This window comes from Nelumbo lutea, chromosome 1, assembly GCF_056320005.1.
Source record: "Nelumbo lutea isolate HS-2025 chromosome 1, American lotus-T2T, whole genome shotgun sequence".
NCBI classification, from domain to species: domain Eukaryota; kingdom Viridiplantae; phylum Streptophyta; class Magnoliopsida; order Proteales; family Nelumbonaceae; genus Nelumbo; species Nelumbo lutea.
The window spans coordinates 156,669,880-156,689,162 of NC_142684.1; the positions used below are offsets into that span (position 1 = coordinate 156,669,880).

Sequence of the window (19,283 nt, forward strand, 5' to 3'; positions counted from 1 at the left end):
GCGTCGCCTGGCGAGAGACATGGGCGCAAGTCTTCCAAATCTGTCAGGTACGGTTGTCATGCAGGAGATCTTCTTGCGATACACCAAACTGCTCTTCTGTACCGAGCTACCCTATAAGTGGCGAGCTGCCCAGGGGAGCTATGCTGAGCTCCTTGGGCTATGCCGAGTTTATCGGTGGGCACGTCTTATGGGTTGCCAGGTCAGCCAGGTCGGGTCATGTGCCAGGTTGATCCAGGTCGGCTAGGTCAGATCATGTGCCGGGCTGATCCAGGTCGGCTCTGTCGGCCAGGTCGGATCATGTGCCATGCTAATCCAAGTCGGCCAGGTCGCGCAAGCCGCGCCAAGCCGGCCAGGCCGGTGTCCGGGTGGGACACCAACTTGGTAAATTGTTGCCTGGGTGTTGCCTAATTGTCACAAGGTGCCACATGTCACAATTTCATTGGAGGGCCAAATCTGCCCTTATTAGAATTGGTCAAGGTTTTTATTCCGAAAATAGCCCTAATAATTCTGTTATCAACTATTAGAAAACAAATAAACCCCCTCCCCATATTATAACTTTGTTTGGAAAAGGGGTGAGCCACATATGTGATATGAGAAGTTGAATTGGTTCACAAACATGATAACAATATAACGTTAAGTAATTAACAAGGTTCAAAATATTGATAAGGGAATATCGGCCACTGTACTGTTTTTTTTTTTTTTTGTTTTAATTTTTCTTCAAATCTGGTTCAGAGGGGCAGATCTAAGGCCGGTCTACCCCTGAACCACTCGCTAACCCAAAACACCCCCTGTAAGGGCATATGAGGAAGGCTCTAATATAATACATATTGGCCTATATAGGCCAATAGTTGAAGATATTTTGAACCTTGTCATTAACATACAACATGATCCAAGAATACTCATGTATGGAACCGTTTGTTTTGGGGTTGCAACTTGAGGTTGGCCCAACCTCGGCTTTTGAATATACGGGGTAGCTTTAAGTGCATAATGGGCTTGGGCCTAAAGAGTGAACCCTGACCCCAGATTGAATTGGGCTTTTCCTCAAGTTGAGTCCGCCCACAAAAATGATAGCATACAACATAATCCAGGAAAACTTATGTCTAAAGATGCTATCAGCCTATCATTGATCATCTGAACCGTTTGTGACTTTGTGTCAGGGTTGCAATGCGGGCTTAGCCCAACCTGAGCTTTTGAATGGGTTATGCAGCGGAGCCTTAAGTGTAGCATGGACCTGAGCGAAAATAGTCAAGCCGGACCACAGGTCCAATTGGACTTTTCCGCCCACAAACGTGATAGAATACAACATGATCCAAGAAAACTTTGTGAAAAGATGCTACCATTGATCATATGTACCGTTTAACTGACACCCACATACAGAAATAATAATAAATGTTGTCCCAACTGCCAACATTCAATCATTCATCTCGTCCATTCAAATCAAGAATCAACCAATAGAATCAATCGAAAGGACACCCTGCTCGTCGACTAAAATACAAGGTTATAAACACGAGTTCCATAACTTTCAACAACTGTACAAGTTACAACAACCTCTGGTCACCTTAGTATTAGCTAGCTGTATATATATAATATTTACAATACTCGTCATCTATACAAAACCAAAAACAACCTCAGAAGCAACTATTACCACTATCAGGAGCTAGCTAGGGATCCCAACCCAAAATATCTCCGATGGTCAGGAAATCACTATCCACCGGTGGCGCTTCCAGCCACTCCGGCAGCTCTAAGGCCATGTTCCCCCAGAAACCACCTTCCATATCGCTGTTAGAGTTGGGCATTAAACGCTCATCATTATCCTTCATTAAATCCTCAACAGTGAACTGGCTTTCCAAATCGTTAATGGTGAATTCAGTATCCGTGGAAGCTGGAAAACTCTTGCTAGAGTCGCTTGTGCTAGTGTCCAGCCCAGGGAAGCTTGAACTTGACGAGCTAGTAGTAGTACTTCCGCTTGCCAGACTTATTGCCGGGGAGCAAGAGGCTGGGCTGATTGCTAGCTCCGGCAAGTTCAGCCTCGCTGACGACCCGTAAAGCTTGCGAGCCGCATCGTCGTAAGCGACGGCTGCTTCCAGCGACGTATTGAACGTGCCGAGCCAAATTCTGGCGCCTCGATTTGGCTCCCGGATTTCGGCCACCCATTTCCCCCATGTCCTCTGCCTTACGCCCCTGTAGGGGCACAGAGCATTCTCTGGCCCTCCCTTGCCTCTCATGCATCCTTTCCTTGAATTCCTCTTGGGTGACCTCTTCTCTCCCTTCCCCATAACCAGAACTGATCACTGATCACTGATCGATAAATAACTCCAATCAACGACTCTCTGCAACTGCAAGTGCAAGCAATTCTGATCTATTCTCTATCAAAACTCGAGAAGAAGAAGAAAAATATTTAAGGGGTGGACGAGAAGAAGCATTGATGTCTGTGTCTTCCCAGGATCCGGCATTAATGCCAAATAAGCAAATCAGACCAAAAGAGTATCTCTTATAGCAACGTGAAGAGCTGACGAACACTTGTCAGATCAGCAGGTGGGCTTGATTCTTGGCAGTGGAAGGTGGGAACAAGTGTCGATGAACACACCTGGCTGAGACGTTTCTGTACACCTTAACGACTTTGGCTTAGACGGGTCGAAAGAGACACAAGCACCTTGGAATAGATTCTGATAAGAGATTCCTTTCTGGGTGTGGATTGTTGGATGAATCTATCCATCAATTAATCTTTTACTGCTGAGGCTGTGAAAGGTGTCGTTGGGGGAGAAGCTGGGAAGCCAGCTGGTGTTCTCAAGAGATAGGGGGTTGCATGGGGCGTGTATGTCCCTCGAACTGCGGAGTCAGTGTGTGGCTGTGGTTGTACGACGTTTCTTACGGATTGTCATCTCACCATGGAAGTCCCGAAATCATGGCCTCCTTTGTTCCTGTAAAAACCATGGATAAGGATGGTCTGACGGTCTGTTGCAGGAGAGGAGGACCCACCATGGCACGGCACCAAAATCCTTCTGGCCCTCTGGCTCTGGCTCGATCCGAACCCAGATTAGTTATGTCCCAAATAATGGGTAAGCAGATAAATTTGCCAATTTGAGATAGAGATGGTGTCAGTAGCTCGGGTCTGGTCCGGGTCAAACTAGATCCTAATAAGAATTAAATAAAATGCACAGACCTGGTCCCAATCCATATCCAGACCCATTGTACCAAACCCATGACCGACCCATTTTTAATTATGTTTAATGGGTCCGACCCATTAAGACCCTATTATAGTTGGCAAGCATTTAGCTTGGTCATTTTGGACATCTCGTATCAAGTTATTACTTATTACAGGTAAATCATGTGAAACATGTATAAAGCAATTCGGGGGTATGTCGTGTGTACATGCAAAATGGGTCGGGTCTTTATTGGGTCGGAACATATTAAAACAAAGGGTTTTGGGCAATTTTTTGTCTTGAATATCAATAAAAAGTAATATTTTTATAAAATAATTAAAATAGAGTAATTTTTTTAAAAAAATATCAAGAAAGGGCAATGATACTGTTCATTGTCTTCCTCTGCCTCCTATTCATCCGAATACACTATTCATGCAAGAGGCCGAGCAGGGCACAGGCACATTCTTCTTCACGATTACTATTCCAGAGTCGCAATGACACCATTTTCTTGAAGCTGAGCATTGCATCGAGTTTGAGGTTCTCTCTCTCTTTTCGTTTCTCCCTGGATTCCATGTTGTTGTAGAGGGGAAGACTAAAGAGGAAAAACAGATCTTACAGCACGTGTGGCATAAAGAATGCAAGTTGGTTTCCAGATCCAGGAAGCTCCAAGTTTTCCAATTTCTGAATTAGGAAGTTTCATCACGCAAGATCCTTATGAATCAAGAAGCTTCGAAAATTCCATGGAGGTTCGATTTTGTTTTGTAGATTAGAGAATGACTCTCCTACTAAATATGGGGAAGTATTCTAATAAATGTTGTTTGACACATTTTTTATGTTGTAAATTTAGGTTATTATTTTATTTTATAGTTTTTTATTAAATGATTAAATCAAGTTTTATTTCTAAATAATAACCATTTTATGGATCCTACATTATTTTATATGAGTTTTTTCCTTTTTAGTAAAAGTAATTACTATTGACCTTTTTGAGAGTGGAGGCAACTAACGCTTGAAGCTCATACTTCTTTTTGAGTGGTTAGACACATGTCTGAGTGGGAGGCTAGGAGCAATTGCTTTTGAGATGCTCTTTCATGTCAAATTTCACTATTTTTACTGTTTATTATTTTTTGCTTTTGCTAGATAATTTTACATTATTTTTATAATTTTTATGTTTAAATTAAACATCTAGACTTTGGGCCACCTACTTCTTTGAATACAATTTATTTAATATATACAAAATTTTACATTATATTACACATAATATATGTATCAAAATAAAATGTATATCATAATTTGCATAACATAAAATATTATATGTGATATATTAATTTTATCTTTTTATAATATCCATATATATATTATTAGCTAGGGTTGTCAATGGGTATGGTCTACCCAAAAGAACCGAACCAACTGTGCATTGATTTTGTCGATTATGTGGTTTTGTTCCAATTAATAGTTGAGTCAGGTATGGTTCTTGCAGTTATGGTCCAATTTAGACCTGAACCAATTATATTAGTTAGTAATATACACAAGTCTATTGGTTTTGTTCTTGTAATTTTTTGTTATATTTTATATCCTAAAGGGTAAATTTCATAGATTGTATATGAGATAATTTCGATTAAAACACATCTTTTATCAACATAATCATTTTTAATAAGGTTATATTATCAAAAATGAAATTTTAAATTGTTATTATCATAGATAATTATAGATCTCAAGTGTAATTGGGGGACCTGATTGTCGCGATTAATAAATGGGATGGTTCTAGATTTGTCATGTAGAACCAATTAATAATTTAAAACTGCTTCCTAAACTTATTGTTCAATTTAAATTGAACTAATGAAGATAACCAAAGGCTCACGATAAGTGTTTTCTTATTGCATTTTATTATTGAAGCAAAATAATGCATGAAAATTCTACATTAAATTAATAAAAAAAGTGAGAAAACTTGATACCCATGGAAAGGAGCAATGGTTTCTTTAGACTTTTAACATCAGTTTAAGTTCAACCTAGAGTTCATATTTAGATTTGGCCCCTAACCTAATCCAATCCGTCTAATTTACACCCTACTTTATTAGAAAGAGCCAAAAGGGATTAAGAGAGATTTAAGAGGAAACAAGGGATTTAATGGAGATAAGAGATGTTACAAACATTGATTATTAGGTTGTGTTTGGTTGTAGTGCAATTTTATTTGCACTAGAACAAATGCATAAGAGTGCAAAAGAAATAATGTAAAATTTGGTTTAACTTTGTTTTGGGTTTTACTTTATTCTGCTTCATGTCTTAATTTACTTCATTTGTATTGCAATCAATCAAAGTAAGCTAAAATTTGAAAGAAAAATAGGTCCGAATTTGTAGTCAAATCATTTGCACTACCATAGTTTTGCATTAGTACAAATTTGTTTGCATTACAACCAAACATAGCCTCGGGAGGGGCTTCTTTTTTTTGGATGGGGAAAGTTGGTCGATGAGATTTTGGTTCCCATTGACCAAGAATACCATGTTCATTTTTCAGATTAATGTAGGGACTACATTTTAAACCTCACAATTAAATAGGGATTAAATTCAAAAAATGGGTATTTTAGTTAAAAAAAAGTTCCACAATTTTATTCATATTTTTAATAGTAGTGTAAAATTGAGTTATAGATGTATTCAATTTTTTCTATAATTTTTTATTTCTATGTGTGTTAGAATAATACTATTATTTACACTTATTTTTTGTTTAATATGTTAAATATATGATATTATACATGTGGCCAATTTTTTTGTAAAATTTGTGCATTTTTTATATTCTATTAATTTTTATTATTTAATTATGACTTTAAAGGTTGACAGATTTGACCAAAAAGTTGAACTATTGATCATTTCTTAATAGGAAAAAAAAAATCATTTTTAGTTAGTTTTAGGTTATGTATTTCATTTTCATCATCCATAAAAATAATTATTGTTTATTACACTTGTTTTTTTTTTAATTTGATTAATAAAAAGTATCATAAATGTGTCTATTTTTCTACATTTTTGTAATTTTTTATATTTATTTCTGTTTAAAATTTTATAATCAAACTATGACTTCATGGGTTGGTCAATTTGATTTGGTTAGTTGAATTGCCTAGTCATCACTTGGATAAAGGATGATTTTGTTTTTTAATAAGTTTTAAAATATATGAGTTTATATTATTAAAATTATTGGACATAGATCTAATTAATAGCTTTTATTAATGTGTGATTTAACAAGAAATCATGGGAGTTAATACCTTAAATACAAGAGTTAATGAGAGGGGATTAAGTTAGGTGAAAAGCATTAATTGAAATTACATTTTCAACCTTCATAATTAGAAATGGACTAAATAACAAATGTGAGCATTTTAGCCAAGAAAATTTCCATACCCTCTTTTTATAATATATATATATATATATATATATATATATATATATATAGATAGATAGATAGAGAGAGAGAGAGAGATGACCAATTTTCATGAAGCTGATTTGTGGTTATAAGAAAATGACATTGCTTCTAACATGGGGTAAGTCATTTTCCAATGAGGGCTGGTTCTCTTGATTCACTTTTTGTGATACCTACATATAAATTATATATAAATTTTCCAACCATTCAAGTTTTCCTTCTAAGGTTTGTTTGGTTGCATGTACAAAAAAATTACCCATTTTCATGAAGGCAGTTGTGGTTGTAAGAAAATGACATTGCATCTAATCTTAGATAAGTCATTTCCAAGCATGAGGGTTGTTTTCATTTTTAAGATTAACTATGAATAAAATTTTCAGTCATTTAGCTATTGTAGTTTCTATCCAAAACGTTTTGGGACAATTAGCTAGAACGATTATTACTGTTAATATGTCAATTTGATTATTAATAGCCTCCCTGTGATGCATTTTTAAGGTATGTCTATCTCAAATTCTCAACTATAAATGACCTCAAATAATGGTATTATACGAATTCATATTGACTAACTCAAAATGTTTAAACATTAATGATACCAAATACAACTTAAATTAAGCTAAATGATAGAAAGATTATAAAAAAAATGATTCATTTCCCCATCAAATGTCAATGTCATGTTCTTGAGGAAATCACTCATTTTCCTCTCACTTGTGTGTTGCAATCAAATGCTGACCAATGTAATTAGACTTTGACTTCCTTAGACAATTAGGCATTGGATTGGAATATAGTAAACTTACAAGTTTTAAACCCATAGTGATCTTACAACGTTTTTTTAACCAATGTAGACAACCCCGATGATTTTCAAAATTTTGAATAGTAGATGGCCCATAATGTTATATGCTGTGAAACAAGAAGTGTAGATCAATGATAAGGTGAGACATTAGAATTGATATTTTAATACCTTTAAAATCATTAACATGATTGATTAATATCAATATTTAATGTATTACAAACATTCATTGTTGTACCGTGACGGATTATTGTATTGATTTGGTGGTTAGATCATTTGATCTGTTATCTAAACCTTATCTCTTTCATTTTAGTGATTCGATGGTACATAGTGTTTTAAACTTATCATTTACTATTGATTTAGTATACAATAGTAGCTCGAGTACTCCACCGCTTGCCTATTATTTTACAAGAACCATTGAGTTGGTTGACAATCAGTTAACCCAAATAGTCAAACCTTTTTTTGAAGGTAAGAATCATATTTCATTCAAACTAAGAAACTTGTATGAATACATGGAAGTAATCACAGTACCAATAAAAAAAGTGCAGTTACAAATCCTTATAAAGAACAAAATATAGACCGTGGATAAAGGAGAACAAAAAAGAACATCTACAACTGACATAAGGTGAGGCAAAATCATCAACAGAAGAAACAATTGAGCATACCTCAAACTGTCGAAAGTGAGGGATAGAGATAGTAGCAACTCACACCAAGAAACTGGTGCCACCTGGAACTATAACTGCCAGAACTATACCCGTCAGAATTATAACCATTAGAATTGTTACCGCTAGAACTATAACCATCTGGAATTGTACCCATCGGAACTATAATTGCCAGAACTGTAATCATATGGAATTGTAATTGCCGGTGAAATACACTTAGGAAAACAACCACTGGCGGTGAAAGCCAAAGAAGTGATGAAGGCCACCGCCCAACACCAAAATCTTCAAGGAAGAATCAGCCTCTTGTATCAAAATCCTTGTATAAAAGAATATAAAGAAAAAACCAAAGATAAAGGAGAATAATGAGTGAGAGGAAAGACAGAAAAGTGGAACAAGAAAATCAAGAAGGAGAGAGGAGTGAAGAAAAGGGAGAAGCATAGATGAACAAAGAAGAGAGGGGGAAAGGGAGAAGAAAAGAAAGGGGATAGGGGTAACTCCCTGAGGGGGTCGGGAGTCACCCCAAAAACAACCAAAGACGGAAGAAGGACGACGGAGGGTAGATGAAGAGAAATAACCAAGGAAACCCTAAGACGGAGATTCTCTCGAACCAGAGAGAGGGAAACTCTCAAAACTCTCAAAAGTTTCAGAGTAGAGAGAGGGAAACTAAATAGTTAAGCTATTGACATGTCTAAGTTGTAGGGGTGATCATGGGCCGGGCCGGACTTTGCACTTATGATAAGGGCTATAACTTAGGCCCGGGCCCAATGCGGCCCGAGTTTTGGGCCTGAAACATCAACCCTAGCCCAAGTCTACACGGGCCCAGGCCATGCCTGATCTTGGGCCAATGTCTTTCATATATATAAAACATTACATATCTATAATATTTTATATTAAATGACATAACATGCATATAAACTTATTTTATACATTATATAATATAAAATATTACATGTAATATAAATTATACATGTCATGTTATAATATTTATATATATAATATATAATATAACATAAAATAACTTGTATACATATGTATACATTATACACAAAATGTGCAAGTATAAATATATGTAGGCTAGGCTGCGCCTGGATCGAGCCTGAACACAAAACCCAGGTCCAAGCTTGGAATTTTCGAGTCGGGCTGAAATGATCACCCCTACAAAATTGTTTACTGGATCACCAGGTTATACATTATTTTATATTATTAAAATTCCTAATATTGGAGAAATAGTTAAACCGCTGATCAAAATGCAGAAGGAAAAGAAATTCAGCCTCCAAACCGAGTAACAAAATAACATTAACTAGACTCATTGTACTTTTGATTCTGCTGGAACCCAGATTTCCTACTCTCATTTTGGTGTGGGACGTGGTGCACTTCCAATTAGATTCAACCATGTCATATACTCCACATGTTTTCCCATCTCCAACTACAAATATGGGACATTATGTCTCCAAAATTCTTTTTTGTGAAACTTAAAAACAAAAAAGAAAAAGTAGAAAAAGGGAAATTTAACTATTCAATTGATAGACATGAGAGGATAAACAAAAACAAATGGAAAACTCAACCCAAAGAAGATGCCATTAGGTGTGGATTTGAGTTGAGTCAAGCTGAATATCTAACTATTCAAGCTTGATTTGAGCTAGAGACTTGAGCTCGAGTCAAAAGCTCATAATGTGTGAGTAAAATGTTTTATAAAAAATAAATAATTATATATTATAATTTTTTTTATTTGACATAAAAAATTAAGAATTATAAAAAACAAGTTATTATTATTATATATAAAAAAATAAAAATATCATATATAATATTTATTTATTTATATATATTATTTTCTATATGTATAATATTTTTATATTATTATATTTTGTATGTATGTATCTAAAAGGTCAATTGGGAGATTTTTTACCAGTTTGGGGTAGCTCCTGAACCAACCAGCTCTAGACCAATGCACAGGAAGAAAAAGCCAAAGTTCTACAAGAAAATATATGAAAAAGGAACAAAGAAATCAAAGTATTCTAAAAAGAAGAAAGAATACAAAACCCCTACATGCTCCAAATGTATAAAAAAGGGACACTATGCTAATAAGTGTTTTAAAAACTTAAAGAAAATTAATGAGTTAGAAGAATTTGAAAGGGAAGAAGAGGTAACTTTAGAAAGAGAATCTTCTACCTCTTTGAAAACCTGTTGCAATGATATAGTTTGCACTTGTAAAAATGAAACGAGTACAGAAGAAGAATAAGAAAGTGTTAATATGCTTTCATTAGATGAAAAACACCTTCTATAAATCCTTGAAGAAATTTCTAATGAAGAAACAAGAAAATAGCATTTGCTTATAGCAATGCAAAATAAAGAAATGGATAAAAAACAAAAATCTAAAAGAATGTTTACAGCAGAAAATATAATCTCATATGAGGAAATTATGAGGAAAGCCCGAGCCAGTACCTCGCAACCTCCCACTCTAATAAACCTAAAGCAAGAGGTTAATGACCTTAAAAAGGAAGTCAAGATACTAAAGTCTAGAGTTGAACAACTAGAATCCTATAGGTATTTAATGGACCAATCTGAGAAGACGTTAGAAGTCGAATCTACAGAATTCACAAGTATAAAAATTGATATCAAAGGTAACCATTTGAATTAAAGATTTTAGCTTTTCAGCCATAACCTTAATCGATTCAAGGGCAGATATAAATTGTATCAGGGAAGGAATTGTACCTTCCAAATACTTTGAAAAAACTTCTCAACAGGTGAGTGTTGTTGATGGAAGAAAACTAGGGATCAAATACAAAATCCCTATGACTCACATCTATAACCAAGGAACTTGCCTGAAAACCACATTCCTCGTGATTAGGGACTTACGGCAATATGTCATCTTGGTAACACCATTTTTATTGCCAATTCTACCCTGTCAAATAGACTCCATAGGAATTACCACTACCATAGGAGAAATCTCAATCACCTATAAATTTTGTCAGAAATCCAAAATTAATACGATAAATACTCTAAAAGAGAGTTTAAAAGGAAAAGTCAAATTTATCTCTGAGTTACAAATAGAGATAAAAGAGAAAAAAAATTGGTTAAATCACTTACTGAACCAAAAACCCAATTGAAAAATGAGAATTTCCAATCAAAAGTAGAAAAAAAAATGCACCAAAACTCCTAATGCATTTTGGCATAGAAAGAAGCACATGGTAGAACTCCTTTATGAAGAAGGATTTAGAGAAGCTAAAATCTCTACTAAGGCCAGACCCATTCAGATGAATAGCAGATTATTAGAAATTTGTAAAAAAAGAAATCCAAGAGTTATTAGCTAAAGGTCTAATTAGGCTAAGCAAATCCCCTTGAGTTGCCCAACATTTTATGTAGAAAATGCTGTAGAAATTGAAAGAGGAGTACCAAGGCTGGTAATAAACTATAAGCCATTAAACAAAGATTTAAGATGGATTAGGTATCCTATTCCTAAAAAACATGATTTAATAAATCGATTATATGATGTAGAAATATTCTCCAAATTTGACCTAAAATTAGGATATTGGGAAATACAAATACATGAAAAAGATAGATACTAGACTACCTTTATAGTTCCCTTTGAGCATTATGAATGGAACGTTATGCCATTTGGCTTAAAAAACACCCCTTTAGAATTTCAAGGAATTATGAATGAGATATTTAATCTTTACACCCAATTCATAATAGTTTAAATAGATGACGTTTTAGTATCCCCAACGTTTCTCCCATAATTAGGGAATCTTCTCTAGCAATCGATGAGGCTAATTCTAATCAATACATAACCAATTCAACAAAATTTGTAGTAACAATGGTATCCTCTCATGCCAACCCAAAAGGGGCCCTCCAACATCTCGCCTTAGAATACCTCGACGACAAATCTTTCACAGTATAATACAAGCATTGCTAGAATTTGACACTACTACAAAGATCCTAGCAAATCAGAGATAACTTATTCCAAGCTAGTAACTGTTAAATTTATGGCAGAGGCATCACGAGGAGATTCCGGCAAACCAATATTCATCACCAAGCCAATAGATCGAAGACCTATAATGTTCAATTATTGGGACTGTCAAGATGCTTGGTATAAAGTGTTTTTGGTCAAGAACTCCATCTTCACGCATTCATGGTTCATTCAATTTTTTGAAGAATTTCAGGACCCATATAAATTGGGTCTATGTTTGGTGGGCTACGTGGGGAGCATCGGATGACATCTTTACCCAAAAGGAATTACTAGACAAATACTCACACTTTGGACAAGGAAGAAGTTACTCAGAATTTGATCATGTAAAAGAATTCAAATTCTTCGAAACATATCGCCTCCCTTGGATTATGAAATTGAGTTATCATCTAGACACCTCTTGGATGGCTTCGACGATTGAAAGGATTACTGAAATTAAATGGTGGGACACATTTGATCTCACAACTGCCCTCAAGCCAGCAAAAGAAGAAATCATCTTTCAGACCCTATTTGAGTCCTACATGGAGAAGCTTAAAAGTAAATTCCCGGATTTCGACCCCATAGAGCTCGAAGAGATGTCTCTTCGATTCACAGAAAAAATGAAAGAAAAAGGCAAGGGAATCTTAAAGGATATAGAAATCGAAAGTGTCTGGTCTCTCAGTCCCCACGAAGGGATAATCATAAAGGAGTCTTACTGTTAACAGTCAGCCTTCCATTGAAAGGTTCCCTCTTATTTTTGACAGTAAGAATTGTCAATAATGCTTCATAGTAAAGATTCGCTGAAGATAAAAGAAGCATCTCCAGCTCATCATTTTGTCTAAAAAAGACAAAAGCAGTACACCAGGTTTCTTGTAGGCTTTGTTGTAAAAATCCTTGAGTGAGAATTTTGTAACATTTTAGTAATATTGCTTAGTGAAGCTCTGTAAGTTTTCTACGACTGTAGTTTACCTTAAGTATTCTGTAAGTTTATAATTACTGTTTAGTCTAAACCATTGGCAAAGATTTTATTCTACTTTACTGTTTGTTTTACTAAAACATCATCTACCAATATCATACTTTACTATTTGTTTTACTATTTTCTGCATATGCATATTGCTATATCCCAAGCCTTGGGGGAACTGTTAGGTGACTAGTCTAACAACTTGGGTTCTAGCCAAGTAATTTCTCTGGGGGGGGGGGGGGGCTGCTACAGCTTTGGGTTATAGCCAAAGATTCTAGGTAGTAATTAAGAGAGAGAGAGAGAGAGAGAGAGAGAGGTTTTAGTTTGAGGGTTTTAGGGGTGCGCAGAGGAAGAGTGATAAGGAGACAAAACAGGAGGCTCAAGGGAGGGAGGAGTCTAAATCCAGTAAAGCAGTGAACTAGAGAAGCATACAGAGGAGGCTTGACAGGTGAGAGAGAGTAAGTTTTGAGGTAAGATGAGCAGGAGTGCGTGCCAGAATTTGGTAGAGAATCCAAGAATCTTAAATGGAGCGAAAAAATGAGAGAAATAACAATGTTGTTGATCGAGGCAATAACCTGGAGGGATTGTTTGGGGTGGGCAGGAGAGAGAGAGAGAGAGTTGTCCGTGTTTTTTTTTTTTTTGAATTCTTTTAAAAAACCTTTTTATCGGAGATTTGCGGAGTCTACAAGCTATGTAAGTGTGTAGTGTTGCATGCCATTGAAAGGATGGATGTTGGATGTCTATTCAGGTCATTAGGGAGATTGGCTAAGTTAATTCGGTTGCTTTGAAACATTCTAGATAAGCTATTCAAAGAGATTGGAGTGGATAACCCTTCAAATGACTGATTGATAGTCTATTTGGGTTCTTTTGATTTTTTCACGTGGGACTCTTTGGGATGTCTCAAAGGTTGCAAGCTTCCTCCTCTTCTCTCTCTCTCTCATCTTCTTCTTCCTCTTTGGTTTTGCGGCTTCCACATTCCTTTGTTTTTCATTTTCAATCACCTTTGCAACTCTCGGTAGCGATAATCTATTTTCTCATCACTATTTTTCTCTCTCCCTGTCTCTTTCTCTTCTTTTTCTCCCTCGTTCTTTCTCTTTCTCCCTCCCTTATTACGGTCATCCTAATTGAACAACCACCGCAACACTTAGTAGTGGCAATCTTCCCTTGTTTCTCCATCTCTTTCTCTCAAACATTTCCTCCCATCTATCTCTCCCTCATATAGTCTCTTCTCATTCATTTTTTTTAAAAATTTTTTTCTCTTCAACTCAGTAACACGTTTTATGTTAACTATTCATTGTCTTCCTTGACAAGAATGAAAGTCCCAGCAGTGGCATTGACCTAGTCTCCCCTCCATGTTTTGGTGATTTATCATTGTTTTATGGAATATTTTCATGTTCCTTATTGTACCCCCAATGTTTCTTAGAATTTTTAAACTTATCTAATCGATCATCAACCCCGACACTTTGGTATCCTCACCTTTTGGAGTAGAGTTGATCGAGGCAATTGTCATCAAGTTTACATCCTTAATCTGTCGACCAAACTCATTATTACATAATTTTATTTTTTTATATTTTTTATTTGTATTAAATATTAATTATTTTATTTTTTATTACTTATTACATATTTTATTGTTCTATTAATTATTAACTATTTTATTACTTTTTCTTTGGAGTTTATTCATGTTTTTCAATATTATTTTGATTTTAATAAATTATTTTTATAATTTTTACCAGATAGTCTATTTTATGAATAAATTAATTAAGTTAGGGAATTTCAAATATCGAAGTTTTTTTTTTCCTAGTATAAATGATGTTAAAGATTTAATCCAATACAAACAAATTTATCTATTCAAAGTTTCTAAAAAAAGTAGAAAAACATATATATTTCTTTTAAGATTTAAGACACAAAAGGATCCTAAGATGCAAATTATAGGAAATGTTTTAGTAAAATACAAACTAGAGAGTAGGTTTTAGTATGTGAAAAATATAGGGTGTAATTAAATGACTCTTACCGAACATATAATTGATAGGCTGTCTATGTGGGGCTATCACGGAAAGTCATAACCGCTGCGCTTCAACCCTCCCATAGAGCACCCGACATATCTTATAGTTATAGGGTATCTTAATGGGCTCAGTTTGAAAAATCCAGAAGCCACTTTGCTTCAGCCCTCTCAAACGGGGCACTGAAGAGTGAAGAGTCGTTCTGAAGAAGCTACTAGCCTGCAAAGAAGCTTCAGCGGAATGCGGAAAGCCAATTTTCTGGCCGACTGAACGGCATACAACATATTTGAGGGCCTTCGGATTTTTCACCCAACATGGCTTATAAGCCGCTAGGCCCACCTCGCAAAGCCGAAGCCGTTGCGTGAAACGGTGAAACCGTGAAAGCCCTCCAAACGGGCACTAGTGTCACATGTCACATGTGCCACAGAAATCAAAACCGCACGATTTGAAGTTATGCACTGGGGTCAGGTCAGAATTACCACGTGTCGTTACACTATTGGGTGCATACGAATTCCGGCACGGCTCCGCCACGAAGGGCTGCAGCATTACGCGAAACCGGTGAATAAACAATCATCCGCCGTGAGGGATTAAAAAAAGGCAGAGAAGAAGAAGAACAAGAATTTAGATCTTCTCCTCTCCCCATGCAGATCGGGTTGGATCCTGTTTTCTGCGCAAATTAGGGTTTTTTTTTTGAACTTTTTTCCCGAGGATTTGAAGAAAAAGGCTATCGAATTGAGCCGTTCATTAGAGGGTATTGCATTCTTTTTGATCTGGACCGTGTCGGTATGATTATTTCGGGCGTTTTTTGATTTTTGTGTATGATCTGTGGAATTTGAAAAGCTTCGTTAGGGTTTTTGTTATTGGTTTCATTCTTTTCGGGAAAAAAAATTGTAATGGTGAAGAAACTCGTCGTGAATTTTGGCGGGATTTGAGTGCGGTTTAAATGGCATCAGCACAGGTTCTGTCCAATTCAGCAGCTTCGTCGCGTAAAAAGGATCATCTTGAAGCTGGAAAGCGCAAGGTATGGTATCGGTTCTGTTCAAAGGCGATGTTTTTCAATCAACTTGTTTGTTCGTTTGTTTTTTTTTTTCTTTTCTTTTTTAATCTGCTGATTTCTATGAGTTTGCAACTGGTTTGTCAAGGAAGTAACTTGTTCCCCTTGGCTTGAATTGGGAAAGAAAATGGGATATGTTGATCGAAGTCTTGGACGATTTCGCATTCATCAAGTATATAATTTCAGTTTTGATGAACTGAAGGGGAATATATCTTTGGGTTGGAGTATATACCTGATCTATAATTTTGGGTTTTTCTTTTGGCACTTTCAAGTTGGAATCCGTAAATGCAGAAAGAAAAAAATCCTCCCCTTCCCCTCTCCTCTCTCTAAAGCATACCCAAATAAAATGTCTAAAAATATTGGTTAGATGGAAATGAAGGAGAAGGCTGTTACCACCTCCGTCGTGCCATTGCTTCATCAAACCTTCTTCAGTCAAAGGGAAGAGAAGGTGTCTTCGTTGTTACCTGAACATGAAATCGAAACACAATCCACGATCTATCATATTATCAAGAACGGTGCAAAATTCCCTAATCCATCACTAGCTTTCAAAACCCACGAATGCTAGGATTTCAGTCAGATGACCTCTGGAAAAGATAACCATATTAATTACTTTTTGTTCTGTTAGACCGAGTTTTTTTTTTTCCTGCTTTATTGATGAAATGGAGTTCGACCAAGATTACTAAGACAAAAACCTTCAGTATTAAGCTTTATCTTACCTCCCCACATGTATCACAACTTGCTGGAAACATGAAAAAAGTCAATTCTGTAGTTAGAGCTTCCAAAGTTTTGGAGGATGCTTAATCATGTCCTTAAATAGTTTCCAAGTTAATTTTATAGAATAAAATTATCATCATGTAAACAAAAACACAACTAATTGAGGCTAGATATATGAGCGTTTCTTCTCAATCCCCATCTAACTGGGACTGTACATTGGTTATGGTATTACCCCTTCACAATTTATCATCTTTACATGAATCCATTTTGATAATCATGTATCACAGATTTATCTTCATGAAAAATTTCTTTTGAAAGAATTGTCTGAATAGGTATAATTGGCCAACCTTCTTATGTTATACACCAACTACATGAAATTACAAAATTGCCCTTAATTAGCAAAATTTCCACATTCAACAACATATATTTGAGGTTGCTGATTCATGTCATTCGATTCCATTCTGATATCCTAAAGATGATATTGTTTTGCCTCCATGCCATTTTTATTGGTAACAAGAAATTTTATCAGTAAAAGTCCCTGGCCCCTAACTTCCTAAAACTCAACTTTGATGGAAACTTTATTGGCAACAGGGTATTGGGTGGGGTAGGGGGTGTTTTCAGAGATACAGAAGGTAGAGTTGTGGCCTTGTATTCAGGACCCTTGGAGCATGGTGATGCATTGACAGCAGAACTGGTCAGTCTACTGCAGGGCTTGCTAAACAATTGGGTTTCCACAATCTAGAGGTGGAAGGGAATTCTCAAGTAGTCATCTCATGGACTAGAAATGGTACCCAGATTACTTGGGTGTTCGATTATAAATTGAGGGAGGGAGATTGTAAGCCTAACAAGGGAGCTAAATGTTGCATTTAAGTGGGTGAGAACAGCAAACAGAATGGAAGACTCTTTGGCCAAACAAGGGGCTGTTAGACAGCAAATGTTTTGGGAAAATCTGTAATCTTTTGTTGTTTTGGGGTGGAATTAACACCTAATCTCTTGTAACTCATAGGTTTATATCAATAAAATTCTTTTCCTGCTGATAAAAAAATAAAAACTTATAGAAAGATGTAGAGAGATGGACAAGGAGGCCTCCTTTACATGAAGAGTTTTCACATACATGTGAGAGAAAGCTAAAACAAAATAAGATAAAAAGACATTTATTATTCTTACTAGTGCTTTCCACGTGGATACAAAGCAAGATTTGTACAAGTCCTTGTTGTCCTTGTGAGCTGAGCCTCGATGTCATTTTACAATTCAGACATAAATACCTTTTGCATTTGCTTTATAGCACAATCCCTTATCACCCTTTCCAATATCAACTAGTGCTTATTCAGCTCTATTACTGGTTTAAAATTGAGAACCTTAGATATTGTCTTGACTATGACAATGGGATATATACTATCTAGAGTTTAAGGTTGGAAGAGCTTGCTATCATGGAGACTGAGACTGGCAGATGGAGGCTACATGTGTTGGGTTAATAGGTCATATTATAATTTTTCACTGTAATAGGTTATATCATATTTAAATGTATAGACCAAGTATGCATCATGTACAGCCAGGAACTAAACACCAACTAGGAGAGCTGCAAAAACTTATGCTGTCTGAATAAAAACAAACAAAAAGTATACTTGAACAAGATCTTTGCATCAACTAAATAGGATACTATGTCCAAAAAACTGGTGGTGTGGGATTTTCTTGAACAGGTCCTTGGCTGAGAACCACAAATGTAGAGTGGTCACAGACTGAAGTACCACATCGTACACAGAACTCCTCTTATTCTCAAACACCCTCAAGTTCCTTTCCTTCTATATGATCCAACTGGCCACTAAGGAGAATTATGCTTCATAGGACCTTTCCCTTTTGATTCAAACCCGCTGACTTCCATGACTTTAGCAGCTCAAATAAGCTTCCGTTGATTCCAGCAACTATACAGTGCACAAACAGGTGGTCCACTGACTCATTCTAGCCACACGTCACACTCTCCCGTGAGTCCAGCACCTCTCCTCTCCTTGTTAACTGGCCCTTGGTAAGGCATTTCCTACTCACTACAGATCATACTCAGAAGCCAACCTTTGTTGGGAAGTAAGGAATCCATAATCTTCTTCCAGGGGAAGTTATGTACCATAGAATCTGTTAGATTTTTGTAAAATGACTTGATAGAAAATCTGCCGTCCTTGGACCATTTTCAGAGTCCCTCTTCTGCTTGATTTGGTGTCAGTTTGTGCTCTTGTAGCTGCTGCAACAGTCTAACCAAAATCTGAAATTTCCCAATCATTTGGCTGCAACAGTCTATCTGTCTTACACAGTGGAAAACAAGAAGAAAGTAAAGGGTTTCAAGGAAGAAGATATGAACTGTACTCTTCAACCTATCGACCAGTACTGTACTACTGTTATTCTCTTCATTAGAACCTGCAAAAATTACAAAAATTCCCCTGTTAAGTGATTCTTAACAGGGGAAATACCAGAGTACAGCCAATGACTAAAATGCCCTTGTGGGCAAAGATTTCAACAATGATTTGCCGCATTTTTAGAGGAAATTTAATGTTATTAATAAAGAGACTTGATATTTATTTCAATTAATATGTATGCTGAATGGTATACAAAACTAGGGAACTAGCCAAA

General features: G+C 36.0%; 2 protein-coding genes across 3 annotated transcripts in view; one reads left to right on the forward strand and one right to left on the reverse strand.

The window, feature by feature from the left end:
- Positions 1–1,650: 1,650 nt before the first annotated feature.
- On the reverse strand, positions 1,651–2,558 carry LOC148878598 (uncharacterized). Its single transcript, XM_088982318.1, has one exon. It carries the CDS (start codon positions 2,274–2,276, stop codon positions 1,662–1,664), a length of 615 nt encoding a protein of 204 aa, XP_088838444.1. The 5' UTR covers positions 2,277–2,558; the 3' UTR covers positions 1,651–1,661.
- Positions 2,559–15,428: 12,870 nt separating this feature from the next.
- The window catches only part of BLI (protein BLISTER), a 77,844-nt gene continuing 73,989 nt past the window's right edge, over positions 15,429–19,283 (forward strand). For both annotated transcript variants that reach the window (XM_088957065.1, XM_088957066.1), the window contains exon 1: positions 15,429–15,917. In XM_088957065.1, the coding sequence (XP_088813191.1) occupies positions 15,840–15,917 (78 nt within the window). In that variant the 5' untranslated portion in view covers positions 15,429–15,839. The remainder of the gene's footprint in view (positions 15,918–19,283) is intronic.

Bases quoted from the DNA above. Each gene is read 5' to 3' on its own strand.
- LOC148878598 (XM_088982318.1), bottom strand. From the start codon at position 2,276: ATGGGGAAGGGAGAGAAGAGGTCACCCAAGAGGAATTCAAGGAAAGGA.